The sequence below is a fragment of the Oreochromis aureus genome, linkage group 11, assembly GCF_013358895.1.
Source record: "Oreochromis aureus strain Israel breed Guangdong linkage group 11, ZZ_aureus, whole genome shotgun sequence".
Taxonomy (NCBI): Eukaryota; Metazoa; Chordata; class Actinopteri; order Cichliformes; family Cichlidae; genus Oreochromis; species Oreochromis aureus.
Genome location: NC_052952.1, coordinates 37898632 through 37912695, shown reverse-complemented (window position 1 = coordinate 37912695; position 14064 = coordinate 37898632). Strand labels below are relative to the sequence as shown.

Below are 14064 nucleotides of genomic sequence, written 5' to 3'. Positions count from 1 at the left end.
TTTGTCACATTACAGCCACAAACATGAATCAATTTTTTTGGAATTCCAGGTCAAAGACCAATACAAAGTGGTGTACACGTGAGAAGTGGAACGAAAATCAAACATGATTCCAAACATTTTTTACAAATAAATAACTGCAAAGTGGGGTGTGCGTAATTATTCAGCCCCCTGAGTCAATACTTTGTAAAATGTCTGTTTAAGCTAAAAAACTTGAAATATATACATCTGTATATTTTAACATAGATAAAATGTTTTTGGAGTCACAATTTAAACACTGTTTGAATAATCAAAGAGATATTTATAAAGGACAGGCTTACTGTGAGCTGTATTGTCTCTTTTGCATGAGACACACCAGAAAAGCTCTGTGCGGATAGCAAAGTCTGTGCTGTGGGAGTGTCTGGACCCTCCACGCCACACAACCTCGCACTGGTCCCCAGGGGCACGGCAAACTTGTAAGCCCTAGTTCGGCTCCCGAAAAAAAAGATGCTCGAGTTGTTCTTGAGTCCAACAACAACAACAAAAAAAAAAGAGTTCTAATATGTTTTATTTTTAATGTTACTGCGTTAGCACAATTTAAAATCAAAAAATGATTAGTCTCCTAAATGAATGGCATCTTGTTAGACCGGGGACTTAAAAAACTAATACATTGTTTTACATCTTGTGCACACTTCAATGAAACTTGAAAAGTGGGACACACGATATGGAGATGATGACTCGGCATTTGTTAGGGAGGCGTCTAAGTATAAAGAGGAGCAATTCCCATTCATGTACTCTGCAATGTGCATTGTGTCCTTGTAACGTGTTTTACTTTTTTTCTAAATAAATAGCTGTGAAAAAACCCTTCAAAGTTGAGGTAAGTATTCACCATGTTTTTATTATTAGGGTCAAATTTCTCTTTGTGTAAAAATTAAGCCAACATCCAAGTGTCAAAGGTCGGTTCTAAAAAACAAGTCAGTCCCTGAAGCTTATTTGTGCCACAGATGCTAATTCAGTGACTGTGTGTAAGGAATGTTTTGGGACCTGTCTGATCTTAAAAAACTAACTTTGTTGTTACAATATTGGGGAAAGTTTTAACGGCTGATCATGGAGCAGGATGAAGGTCAAAGGGAAACTCCCTGCCACGCTTCCGGTTATGCTTCCATCCGGCGTAGTCATCTGACCGGTCCGTGCTATATCGCCCCTCCTGACCCGGAGTGGTATATCGTGTTGTAGAAAAGTTTGTTCGATTCGCTCTCTCTCTCTCACTCACTCTTACCAAAATAATAAATTCTCTGGGGGTTTTTTTTTTTCTCATACGTTTATGGTACGAGACGGAGGAAGCATCCCGATCTCTCGGAGGTAATTGACCGGGATGAACCGGCGATCGCCTGACTCCTTCTTGATGTGCGTAAAACAAGGCCGCTTTCTTTTAGGGTTTCTGTCTATTGAGAAAACCCATTGTAAAAGTAGCTCAAAAAAATGAAGAAAAACGTTTTACTTTGGTCTGAGAAGGAGTGGCTGCACAAAACCAAAATACCTGGTGTTTTAATTGTTTAAGTAAGGCCGATTTCTGAATATGTGCGCTGCTTTTTTTTCCTCTAAGGTTTACATATACGAGGTGGGTGGTCTGTAGGTTACAAGCGGATAGAAAGTTCTTCTTTTCATTACAAGCGATGGTGTAGCCTGCCTCCACCCCACTCTATATAAAATGCAATTTGTTGCTAGGCAGATAATCTTAAAGTTTTTTATTTTATTGTGCCTGTCATATAAGAAAGTAAAATACATCCGCTATTGTAAAAAGAAATACTGAGAAAATTGTCATAATATTTAAACAGAATTCAAACTGCTGTCTGTGGAAAACTAACTGCTGCTCTGTCTCTATACAGCACTGACTCAACAGAAATCTGATGCTTCACCCCAGGAACCATACCCCCCTCTCTGATCCCCAGATCTCTTCCCCGTCCAAGTACAGAGGGCTGCAGAATGAAAGGATCCATCTTGCGTCTGTGCATAGTGCGCCCTCCTCTCTGTTTTTATTCTCCTCCCTCCGCAGACCCCCCTCCCTCTAAAAACTTTTTTTAATTTTTTTTCTCACAACAGGTGGCGCGATTATGGATCATATTACACACTTCCTGTGGGGGAGGGGAGGGGTCAAAAGGTCAAGGCTAGGGTCATCAATCAAATTTTGACACAAGGTGCGGATGCAATTCGTCACGCTTAGGGATCAAATTACACACTTCCAGTGGGGGAGGGGAGGGGTCAAAAGGTCAAGGCTGGGGTCATCAATCAAACTACATTCTTCAGTGACACAAGCTGTATACCTATTTTTTTCCTGGTGCTTTTTACTGTGACTTTAAACCTGCCTCATTTTCCTCACAAAGCCATCTTATTGGTCAGATGTCTCCAGTTTGCTGAGGTGAAGCCGAACAGAACAGCAGCTACAGCTAACTGTGTTTTACGTCCGCCTGTAATAATAATGAAGACTTTAAGTCTGGATACAGTTCAGAGTTCTGAAAACATCCTCCAGCTGTTATGAAGGGGAAATTATCTATAGCAACAAAAACAGCTTTAGTATCAGGATGTAAGCATGTTTATCTCTGCTTGTGACGAAGGACAGGCTCTTCAAGTGACAACCAATCGAAATGCTCCCTGATGAGGAGACTACTAGTGGTCAGTGTGAAAGCGGGGTGGAAACAGATGACTGATGACGTAGAGCTGGTGGTGTGTTGTCATGTTGGGTAAAGAGAGTGTGTGTTTGCTACAGTCCGGTCTGACTCTCCACGTGGCTGCTGTTGATTATTCTGGTGTCATCAGATGGTTTACGACTTTTTAAGTGCTTACTTGAGTGTATTAAGTAACATGTTAGGCCCACAGTATGAAAGGGACGACGCCCTGCCCCAGGAGATCATTGCAGACCTTTTAAAACAGAAATCTGTCATTTTCATAATAAAGATCTGAATTTATTTTCCAATAATTTGCTGATAGACTGTACAGGCAGAACCCGACACGTCGAGTGCTTCTCTGACTTTATTGGAAATTTGTTTCCAATTAGTTAAAAACAAACAGACTTTAACCACGAATGGTTCAGATTAACTCGTCAGTGAGTCCGCATCATTACAAGCACACACACTCGGATCACTGGCCTGTTTAGGGCTGTCTGTGTTGCTGTTTATTTCTCCCCTGTGGATGTAACTCAGCCTGTGGTGTTGTAAAGTGCTGTAATGAAAGCTGCTTCACTGAAGCTCTGCAGCTTTAACTCACACTCCTGGCTGACTGTTTGGTCTCTGACAGATGTGAACGTGGAGCTGACGAAGCAGCTGCACAGTTTTGTGTCCACAGGTGAGCATCCACCTGCTCTCAGTCACGCTGTCCTTTCTCTTCTTTGCTACGATGACGGGAAGAACGCTCAGTTTGAGAAATGCAGGCAATACACCAGGGGTCCTCGAGGGCCGCTGTCCTGAAACTTTTCCATAGCCATGTCCAAGTTTGTGAGCTGCATCCTCCTGAGGACCCGGCCTTTGCGGTCTACGTGGGCCGGGTCCTCAGAAGGTCGGGTAGGCCGGAAGTAAACGGCTGTGAAATGGGACGGTCTAGCCTTCAGATCAGCGTCACCGCTGTCTCAGAGGAGTTTAATAAACTCGGCCGTCTGCTCCTTGCTATCTAAGATATAACAGGACACTGGAGTAAGTTCTCGACCGTCTCACACTTCTGTTTAATCAGTTTTCTGTTTGACGTTTATTCAGCTGTGTGAAAACCACCCGGAGGATTAATAAAGTTTTAGTTAATCTAATCTAATAACTTTGATCTCAGCCAAACAGATTTACTCAGGAACAAATAAAACACTGAAAAAAGCCAAACAATAACATTTTTAGGTTGTCTAAGTGACTTATATATGACGTTTAACCTGAGTAGCGAAAGTCCGCGGTGATCTGAAAATGATGTGCCAGGAGTTGTGCCGTTCTCGCCGGCTCTAGTGACCCTCGACCTCCCGGTCAGCTATCGAGCTGGTGGGTAACAGACGTCTCCGAAAACGTCGAAGCACTTTTGGAAATATGCGATACCTTGATAAACCGAGCAGATATTTTAAGTTTACACAGCTGCATTCTCGCCTGAAAATATGTTCAAAGTTTATTTTGAGACCCAGAAAGATTAATAAAAGTAATATTAAAACTTAGTAGCGGCCGCCATTGTTGGAAACTGGAATTGGCTGGGCCGCGCTATGAATTCTGGGATATGGTGGGCCACGAAGGACACACCCAACCCATCCTTCAAATCTGGGGAAAAGGAGGACGCATTTGTCGGCTGCATTCGGAGGAGTCTACGAATTTGGACAGCCTCCATGTGTCCCTGCTGCAACACACCAGAATACAATTAGTAGGTCATTAGCAAGAGTATAGAACGTGACTGCATGCTGACGCGGCCCTCGAGGACTGGAGTTTGAGACCCCTGGTCTGCAATCATCAAATTTTTAACTCATTTTATGAATTAACCTAATTAACTGTCTCCCTCAATAACTACTGTAAAATAAAAACCGATATAATTAACTTTGTCCTAGTAAAATGTCCTACATTACTTTTATCAGTTCTATGGAGACAGTCTCTATTGGTTAACCCGTTTCCTCTTTAAAACTTACTCCTGGTTTCTAAGCACACAACTTACAGTTCACTTAATTGTCCCTTCGCCCCCTTTAAAGGGTAGAGCATATCCTGGCATGACCACAATGTTTGGGCAATTCACATAACATAGAAATCCTTCAAACTATTGCTGAAGTCCCTCTCATTACTCTTCATTATTTTATCCTCACATTACAGGGAGTGCAGAATTATTAGGCAAGTTGTATTTTTGAGGAATAATTTTATTATTGAACAACAACCATGTTCTCAATGAACCCAAAAAACTCATTAATATCAAAGCTGAATGTTTTTGGAAGTAGTTTTTAGTTTGTTTTTAGTTTGAGCTATTTTAGGGGGATATCTGTGTGTGCAGGTGACTATTACTGTGCATAATTATTAGGCAACTTAACAAAAACAAATATATACTCATTTCAATGATTTATTTTACCAGTGAAACCAATATAACATCTCCACATTCACAAATATACATTTCTGACATTCAAAACAAAACAAAACCAATCAGCGACCAATATAGCCACCTTTCTTTGCAAGGACACTCAAAAGCCTGCCATCCATGGATTCTGTCAGTGTTTTGATCTGTTCACCATCAACATTGCGTGCAGCAGCAACCACAGCCTCCCAGACACTGTTCAGAGAGGTGTACTGTTTTCCCTCCTTGTAAATCTCACATTTGATGATGGACCACAGGTTCTCAATGGGGTTCAGATCAGGTGAACAAGGAGGCCATGTCATTAGTTTTTCTTCTTCTTTTATACCCTTTCTTGCCAGCCACGCTGTGGAGTACTTGGACGCTGCGTGTGATGGAGCATTGTCCTGCATGAAAATCATGTTTTTCTTGAAGGATGCAGACTTCTTCCTGTACCACTGCTTGAAGAAGGTGTCTTCCAGAAACTGGCAGTAGGACTGGGAGTTGAGCTTGACTCCATCCTCAACCCGAAAAGACCCCACAAGCTCATCTTTGATGATACCAGCCCAAACCAGTACTCCACCTCCACCTTGCTGGCGTCTGAGTGGGACTGGAGCTCTCTGCCCTTTACCAATCCAGCCACGGGCCCATCCATCTGGCCCATCAAGACTCACTCTCATTTCATCAGTCCATAAAACCTTAGAAAAATCAGTCTTGAGATATTTCTTGGCCCAGTCTTGACGTTTCAGCTTGTGTGTCTTGTTCAGTGGTGGTCGCTCTTTCAGCCTTTCTTACCTTGGCCATGAGTATTGCACACCTTGTGCTTTTGGGCACTCCAGTGATGTTGCAGCTCTGAAATATGGCCAAACTGGTGGCAAGTGGCATCTTGGCAGCTGCACGCTTGACTTTTCTCAGTTCATGGGCAGTTATTTTGCGCCTTGGTTTTTCCACACGCTTCTTGCGACCCTGTTGACTATTTTGAATGAAACGCTTGATTGTTCGATGATCACGCTTCAGAAGCTTTGCAATTTTAAGACTGCTGCATCCCTCTGCAAGATATCTCACTATTTTTGACTTTTCTGAGCCTGTCAAGTCCTTCTTTTGACCCATTTTGCCAAAGGAAAGGAAGTTGCCTAATAATTATGCACACCTGATATAGGGTGTTGATGTCATTAGACCACACCCCTTCTCATTACAGAGATGCACATCACCTAATATGCTTAATTGGTAGTAGGCTTTCGAGCCTATACAGCTTGGAGTAAGACAACATGCATGAAGAGGATGATGTGGACAAAATACTCATTTGCCTAATAATTCTGCACTCCCTGTAAAACTCAGAAACCAGTCTTACTTGTTATCATCTATCGTCCACCTGGGCCTTACACAGAGTTTCTCTCTGATTTCTCAGACTTTTTATCTGATTTAGTGCTCAGCTCAGATAAAATAATTATTGTGGGTGATTTTAACATCCATGTAGATGCTAAAAATGACAGCCTCAACATGGCATTTAATCTGTTATTAGACTCAATTGGCTTCTCTCAAAATGTAAAAAAACCCACCCACCACTTTAATCACACTCTAGATCTTGTTTTAGCATATGGCATAGAAACTGAACATTTAACAGTGTTTCCTTCTGGAATGAAATATAAATATTAGACCGAAGGAAAAATGACAAACAGGAGAAGTGTGTACATGAACAACAATAACAAGTTGCAAAGCGCTCGCACAACAAGAATAGTACACAGTGTGAGTCCACTGTAATGAGCTGTGACTCCAGTTTGAGTCTCTTAAAAGTTAAAGAATAAAATGGAGTTACACCAAGAAAGAGAAGCAGTGCTTTTATCACTCGTCACATGGTGAGTCCAGCCGTGTGAACAGCTGCTTCCAGCTCATTCAGCCCCTCAGGTGTCTGCATGCTGACAGGGCTGCGTCTCCTCCTGAGCTCGCATCACGACGGCCTAACAACGAGCCACAAGCTCATTGTCATGATCATTCATGTGCAAACTGTCATGACCACGAACGACCACAAGCACCATTCACAGAGTGGGGGAGTGGCTGTGAGATGTGTTCTTAGACCGTCCTCGGTTCACAGGTGGTCCTTACATAAATATCCTTCGTGACTTCTGGTCGCACATCAACAGTTAAGGCTGCTGCTCATCCACAGCAGCTTAAAGTTCATAATCCATTAAAAATCAAAGCTGCTGACTCTGGTCAGTACGTGCTGAAGCCCCTCCCCCTGTGCCATGGGCAGTCTGGGTTACTTGCTGATAAGTGGCTGGTGAGAAGCTGTCATCAGAGCCGTCTCTTCGTCACACCTCTGGAGTTTGCTCTTGTTATTTTTACCTCATCCTTAGTGGGTTTTATCCAAGTGCACCGCTGTGGAAAGCTGCCACACCCCACAGTTCACAGTCCGAGTTCTGATCATTTCGAACAGAACTCAGACTTTTCTTACAGCCATCGTCACGTTTGTATCTGCTGTGTTATGAGATCTGTTTGAATTCAGGATGAAGAGTTGAGATGATTCCTAATGATACCACGGTAACCTCTTTCCTTCTCGCCTCACGCAGACGTGTGTCTCCTGAGCGAGGACGTCGGCCACTGTCAGGATTACACGTGTGGTGGTTCTTTGACCACAAACAGGGCGCCTGCTCTCGTTTCTGGTACGGCGGCTGCGGCGGCAACAAAAACCGCTTTGAGACGCAGGATGAGTGCGAGAGCGTTTGCCTGACACCGCAGTGATGAGGAGGTGGAGCTAGGCCGGCGTCCTCCATCAAACACGAGCATCGTGAAGAGCCGGCGACCTGGGAGCAGAAACACACCCAGGATCGTTTAAACTGTTCGAGGACTGAAAACCATCACGTCAGTGTTTCTTTGTCACATGCATGCTATAAGCTACATGCATGCTATAAGCTACATGCATGCTATAAGCTACATGCATGCTACAAACTCTGTTAAAGTTTCTGATTAAAATGTTATTAAAAAGTCAAACTTCGTGTGTCAGTGTCTCTTCCATCTGTCTAAACACATTCAGAAACGTCCTTTCATTCTCAGGTTTCTTTGTTTCTTGATGATGAGTTCAAACTCCTTTGTCTGCAGCTTCAGTGAACACAACCAATCAATTAACTTCATTTAAAATAAGCAGCAAAAAAAGTTCCATTCAAGTTTAGCAGATGGCACCAAATCACAACAAGAGTGTCGTCAAAGTGATTTTTATGCTTCTCTACGATATTCAGGAGAAAACCTCATCACACAATCCCCTGTGAACAGCACCTGGCGACAGTGGGAAGGAAAAACTCCCTTTTAACAGGAAGAAACCTCCGACAGAACCAGGCTCAGGAAGGGGCGGGGCCATCTGCTGCGACCGGAGAAGGAAGACAGGATAAAGACATGCTGTGGAAGAGAAACAGAGATTAATAACAGGTATGATTCAATGCAGAGAGGTCTATTAACACATACTGAGTGAAGAAGAAACACCCAATGCATCATGGGAATCCCCGGCAGCCTACGTCTATTGCAGCATAACTAATGGAGGATTCAGGGTCACCTGGTCCAGCCCTAACTATATGCTTTAGCAAAAAGGAAAGTTTGAAGCCTGATTTTAAAAGTAGAGATAGTGTCTGTCTCCTGAATCCTGCTGCAGCTGCTGCAGCAGCTGCAGCAGCAGCCAGGGTCTTATGATGTTTTAGTTTTGGCACATGAACAGAAACAGTGAGTGAGTGTCTTACTGGAGGACGTGAGCCTTCAGCATCTTTTTAACATCTGCTGGTGTTCTGAAATGAGCTAAAACTGTGTTCTGTTGGGTCCTGATTATTTAAGACCTTGTATGTGAGGAGCAGGATTATAAATTCTGGATTTAACAGGAAGCCAATGAAGGGAAGCCAATACAGGAGAAATCTGCTCTGTATTTCTAGTCCCTGTCAGGACTCTTGCTGCAGCATTTTGGATTAACGAGTTTAAATCTCTGTGTTCAGGTCAAAGATGCTGAAACATGCAGCAGCTGTACAGCTGTGCTGTGTTCCTGCCACAAGGTGGCTCTGAAACACCTGAGAAGCAGTCAGCAGGCCTCTCAGAACCTCTCAGAGCTTCAGTCACAGAAAGACTCACTCATCATTAGTATCAAATCAAATCAAATCAAAATTTATTTATATAGCACATTTAAAAACAACAGTTATGATCAAAGTGCTTCACAAATTAAAAGATAAAATAAGACAGATAAAAATAAGATAAGAAAGATACAACGCAGGAGGAGACAGCCATAAAAACCAACCAAATGATAATCAAACTATCTTACATCAGAGCCAGAGTGAAAAGATGGGTCTTTAAACGAGATTTAAAAGACTGAACAGTCTCAGAAGAGCGAATGGCAATAGGGAGGTTGTTCCACAGTCTAGGAGCTGCAATGGCAAAGGCACGGTCACCTCTGGTTTTCAACCTAGACTTAGGTTGCATTAAGAGCATCTAGTTTGAAGATCTTAATGCTTTTATGGGATTATACAAATGAAGAAGTTCTGTTAAATAGCTAGGGGCCATGTTATTTAAGATTTTATAAGTGAGTAAAAGAATTTTAAAATCAATGCGAAATTTCACAGGGAGCCAGTGTAACTTGGCTAAAACTGGAGTCATATGATCATGCATTCTCGCACCCGATAAAAGGCGCAGCAGCAGAGTTCTGTACTAATTGCAACCGGTGAAGAGAGGAGTGAGGGAGGCCTAAATAGAGGGAGTTACAATAGTCCAGTCTAGGGGTAATGAATGCATGAATAAGCTTTTCAAGGTCCTTGTGGGAGAGGAAAGGCTTAGCTTTAGCAATTTGACGTAACTGATAGAAGCTGGATTTAACCACAGTAGATACTTGTTTCTCTAGTTTGAAAGAGCTATCCAGGAGTACCCCAAGGTCTCTTACAACGTTGGAGAGGTAGCTGGCAAGTGGGCCAAGGGTAACAGTTAACTGGTTCAATGGAATATGGCTGTCAAAGACAATAACTTCTGTTTTACTGTCATTCAAGGTTAGTAAGAGCTCCACCCCTCTCTGCATTACCTCTGTCACAGAGCACACCATTGGTCCTGTTGTAGCAGGTGGAGATGGAGGTGGTGGTAAATGTTCATCCACCATCATGTTGTGATGCAGTATGAAGGGTTATCAAAATGTCCACATTTAGATATTTAGTGTTTGTGTGTAAAAACTTTAGTGTTTTCTGAACACGTGCGCGTGTCTCTGGTCTGTCTTTAAATTCAGACGTGTGTGTGTTTGTGTGTGTGTGTGTGTGTGTGTGTGTGTGTGTGTGTGTGTGTGTGTGTGTGTGTGTGTGTGTGTGTGTGTGTACACATTTGTGAGGTCATGCCTGTGATCTTTGTTGTAATATCCACACCCCTGAAAGGCCAGCAAAGAGCACCATAATCCACAGGGAAGGGTCCACAGCAGACACTCTTTCCTCTGATATCTGACCAGTGATTAATGCCATTGTTTATTTTTCCTGCCGACAGCCGGAGCGGTGAGTGTGGGTTTAGCTTGTTTGGTTGGAAGACTAACTGAGATTAAGTCATTTTCATTTAGATTAAACATTTCAATGAGGTTTTTATATGACTTGGGGTCCAGTGTTGGTAAAATATCAGAGCTGATTGACTTTAAATGTGGTTCGTCACAAAATTGCATTTGTTCCTTCAGGATTTTGAACTTTTTTGAGGTCTGAGATTAAATGTCATTCGTTTTCGTTCAGTGAGCTGTAAAAGCTCCACAGTGATTCCTGCAATGAACTTCCTGTGGTGTGACGCAGGCTCAGAGCAGGACGATGCTGCCGTCACTGGTGCATCCACGCACAGGTTCCTGCAGTCTTCTATATTTCTGCTGATACTTTATTCTCAAAGAAATATTTCTGATCATCATCTGGTCTACGTGACACTTTTTGTTTTTTTGTTCCACAGCTTTGGTTTGGGGCTCGGGTGTCACGTGACCTTCAACACTGACAGCTGCTGCAGGACCAGCTCTGCCAGCCAACAGGAGCACTGTTCATTTCTCAGGACGGAGGTATGTCACTCCACCATGACAGCAGCCATCGGTTAGTGGAGTCCAGTTCTGAAGGCTGTTTGTTTGTTTGTTTTAAATCTGGGCGTGGCCATATTAATCAGCTGATGCTAGTTAGCTTGGTTAGCAAGCTGTGTAAATAGTCTGAGTGCATCACACAGACACAAAAACTTCATGACACAAACCAAACAGGTGACATCTACTGTGACTGCAGTTCCTCTGATGTCCAGCAGAGGCAGCAGTGAGTTAGCCCCCATAGACTCCCATGAACTTGTTCACAGGATGATGCAGAAACTTTATAACTCCTGAATTAATTTTCAGAAGATTCAACGATCAGAGAGAAAGAAGGAATAACTGTACATGCAGGTGTTTTATGGTAGATCCTTACCTTACAATACCAAACAGCCTGAGGCAGCTGCTGTTGCTTTATAAATGAAACTGAATTGTACTTAATGTTCTGGAGAGGTGGGAGACTTTAACAGTTTCTGTGGCTCATATCAGGAGGCAGAGGCAAACATGGCTGCTTAAGCTGGAGGACTGTTAGCATTATTAGCTCCTCACCAGCACATCGGTGTAGACTTCTTATTGTCTTCTTCTGTCACCCATCTGCTGTGTTTTCTGCAACTTGATCGCTTTCTCATCAAAGCTGGGAGATTTCCTGATCTGGCAGCTGTCTCAGTGTGATACTGGGCCTGTAGTTCAGCAGACTGGCTGCTGTCACGTGCACACTCTGCATGACAAAGTTTGATCTGTTAAGGTTTGTAGTAGGAAGTTTACGGCCTGGGTGCAGTTCAAGCTGTCTGAGTGTGTGAAGTGAAACTGCCTCTTTATTCTAAACGGCTGACTTCAGATCATTTTCTGGCGTCTCACCGCAGAGACAATCAGCATCACATCTCATCTTCATCATGCAGTTATTTAAAACACACACGTCTGAATAAAGCTGCAGAGGCGCATCACTGCGGCCTGTGTTTCAGAGACCTACAGCATCACTAGCAGCTGAGGAGACAATTTTCAGCTTGTACGCTTTCTGCTTCGAGGCCAAGAACGCACTGGCAGATGTTCAGAGGAGCATCAGGGGGAAGGACGGGAGGAAAACAGCTGCAGCCGGCTCGGATCCTCCGGGACAGTTGGGATCCAGCCCTGTGCTCTGACAGAGACATCAGCCTCGGTCTGGACTCTCTGTGTGTTGCTGTGGTTAGTTAAACTTTATGATTATGTATCTGGTTTGGACCGTACACGGCGTGCTTGTTCACAGAGCAGAACTGCAGGCTGCCTCTGCGCATGTGTTCACAGCCAGGCGGCTCTCCGTGTGCCAAACACTGCGCTCCTCCTGTAGTGTCAAATTTGTGTTGCTCGCGGTGTGAGAGCAGAGCGAGGCCCGCACAATTCTGCAGCCGTGGGCTGATGTAAGCGTGGTTCATTCACCCTGGGACGTGTTTCAGCTCGCGCTTAAAATCTGACCAGTCGTGCGTCTCTCAGTTAAAAACTAAATCCAGAACGAGATCATTTTAACCCCAAACACAGCTAATCGTTAATCATCCCCAACCTGTAAACATCGCCAGCGGGTGAAAGTGAAAAGCAAGCGAGGAAAACACGAAGGTCCAGAAGGATTCAGCCCCGAAGTCCTAAAGCTGAACGTCTGTCAGTGACTGATGATGTAATAGGTGACATCACAGTGATGTCACTCGTCGGTTTGTGTTTGCTGCTGAGGCTCGTGACCCTCTCACGTCATCTTCCTTCATCTTATCAAAGTGTTTTTGAATTCCTGTGTCAGTATCAGAGAGGATACTGTACTGTTTATGTTTCGACGTCATTATGGCCACAGTACAGTCACTGCTGAGAGCAGCAGACTCTGATAAGAAGCATCCGGCTGGGCCGCGACGATCCGCCGTTTGCTCCGTCACATATCAGAGTGTTTCCTGCTCGGGGCTCCTGGAGACCCGGGCCAGCACCAGGACCGGGTGGATTCTCTTTGTCTGTGAACCCGTAACGATGAGCGCCGTGTTTCACAGAAGCTGCTGTCTCTGATATTTTCTGACAGACACAAACACCCTGCTGCCTAAATATGTGGTGTTTTCAACATCTGTAAAATGTCCCCAGAGTTTTTACAAGCGGATATTAAAGTGGACACACAGCAGACGTGGTTAATTATCCTGCTTTAGAAAATTAGATTAATTAGGAGCACTGTAGACAAAAGAAGTCTTTTTTTCATGTGTAATTTGTGTTTGGCAGCATGGCGCGGCTCTCCCACCTTTCCATGTGCGCATGCTGCAATCAGCATCATCACAACAGTTTGGTCTTTACACAGTGAGGTGTTTCTCATACAGCTGCTAATAGAACAGTTCTACAAAGCTCCTCCAGCACTCAGTAAACTGTAGAAGTGAAATAATATCTCACAGTCCTTCAGCCATCAAGGAGTGCAAGAAGGAGCACCGAAGAATAAAAGAGCCGCAGGAAATCATTCAAATGCTGGGTTCTTGTAGGGGCTTCACCTCACAATATAAAGCACGTTGAGGTGGCCGTTGCTGTTGGTGCTGTATGAATAACACTGACGTGAAAACACCAACAAAGATCTGTTACATATAGAACTGTCTGGATCACAGGAAGTGCCGAAGTCTGGTCCCAGACTGAGAGTAAGAGGAATATTTGAGCCGCCATCACAGCAGGACATGTCTCGAACAACTTTAAATGAACATCTCCCCTCGGTACACACACACACACACACACACACACACAGCTGTTTCCAGCAGTGTTTATTTTTTTAATTTATTTTAAAGATGTTGTTAATGTCTCTGAGAGTCACAGCTCCATGATGTCAGTGTGTAAGCAGCGTGACTAACACGTTTGTCTGTGTGGGTTTTAAAGGCTGATGCAGGTATTTCTCTTCATTTCAGCAGATTTGACTGTTTCCTGAACAGTTTTGCTATTTTCTGGTAACTTTGCCCCTGTGACCAACAAATAATCTACCCGGTGCATTATTAGGGGCGTGGCCTCTTTGACTGACAGGTGGATGGTGACACAGG

General features: G+C 43.7%; 2 protein-coding genes across 6 annotated transcripts in view; both read left to right on the top strand.

The window, feature by feature from the left end:
• Window positions 1-8379, top strand: part of LOC120442493 (collagen alpha-4(VI) chain-like) — a 44107-nt gene extending 35728 nt beyond the window's left edge. For 3 of the 5 annotated variants that reach the window (XM_039618984.1, XM_039618985.1, XM_039618983.1), the window contains 2 exons: window positions 3271-3318; window positions 7587-8006. In XM_039618984.1, the coding sequence (XP_039474918.1) occupies window positions 3271-3318; window positions 7587-7747 (209 nt within the window). In that variant the 3' untranslated portion in view covers window positions 7748-8006. Of the gene's footprint in view, window positions 1-3270; window positions 3319-7586; window positions 8007-8252 lie in introns of those variants that run through there. The other 2 variants (XR_005614724.1, XM_039618986.1) reach the window with 2 other exon arrangements.
• The window catches only part of col6a4a (collagen, type VI, alpha 4a), a 72827-nt gene continuing 67138 nt past the window's right edge, over window positions 8376-14064 (top strand). Inside the window, exons 1-2 of the mRNA XM_039618979.1 lie at window positions 8376-8439; window positions 10942-11044. The gene's annotated coding sequence lies outside the window, so the exon portion shown is untranslated. The remainder of the gene's footprint in view (window positions 8440-10941; window positions 11045-14064) is intronic.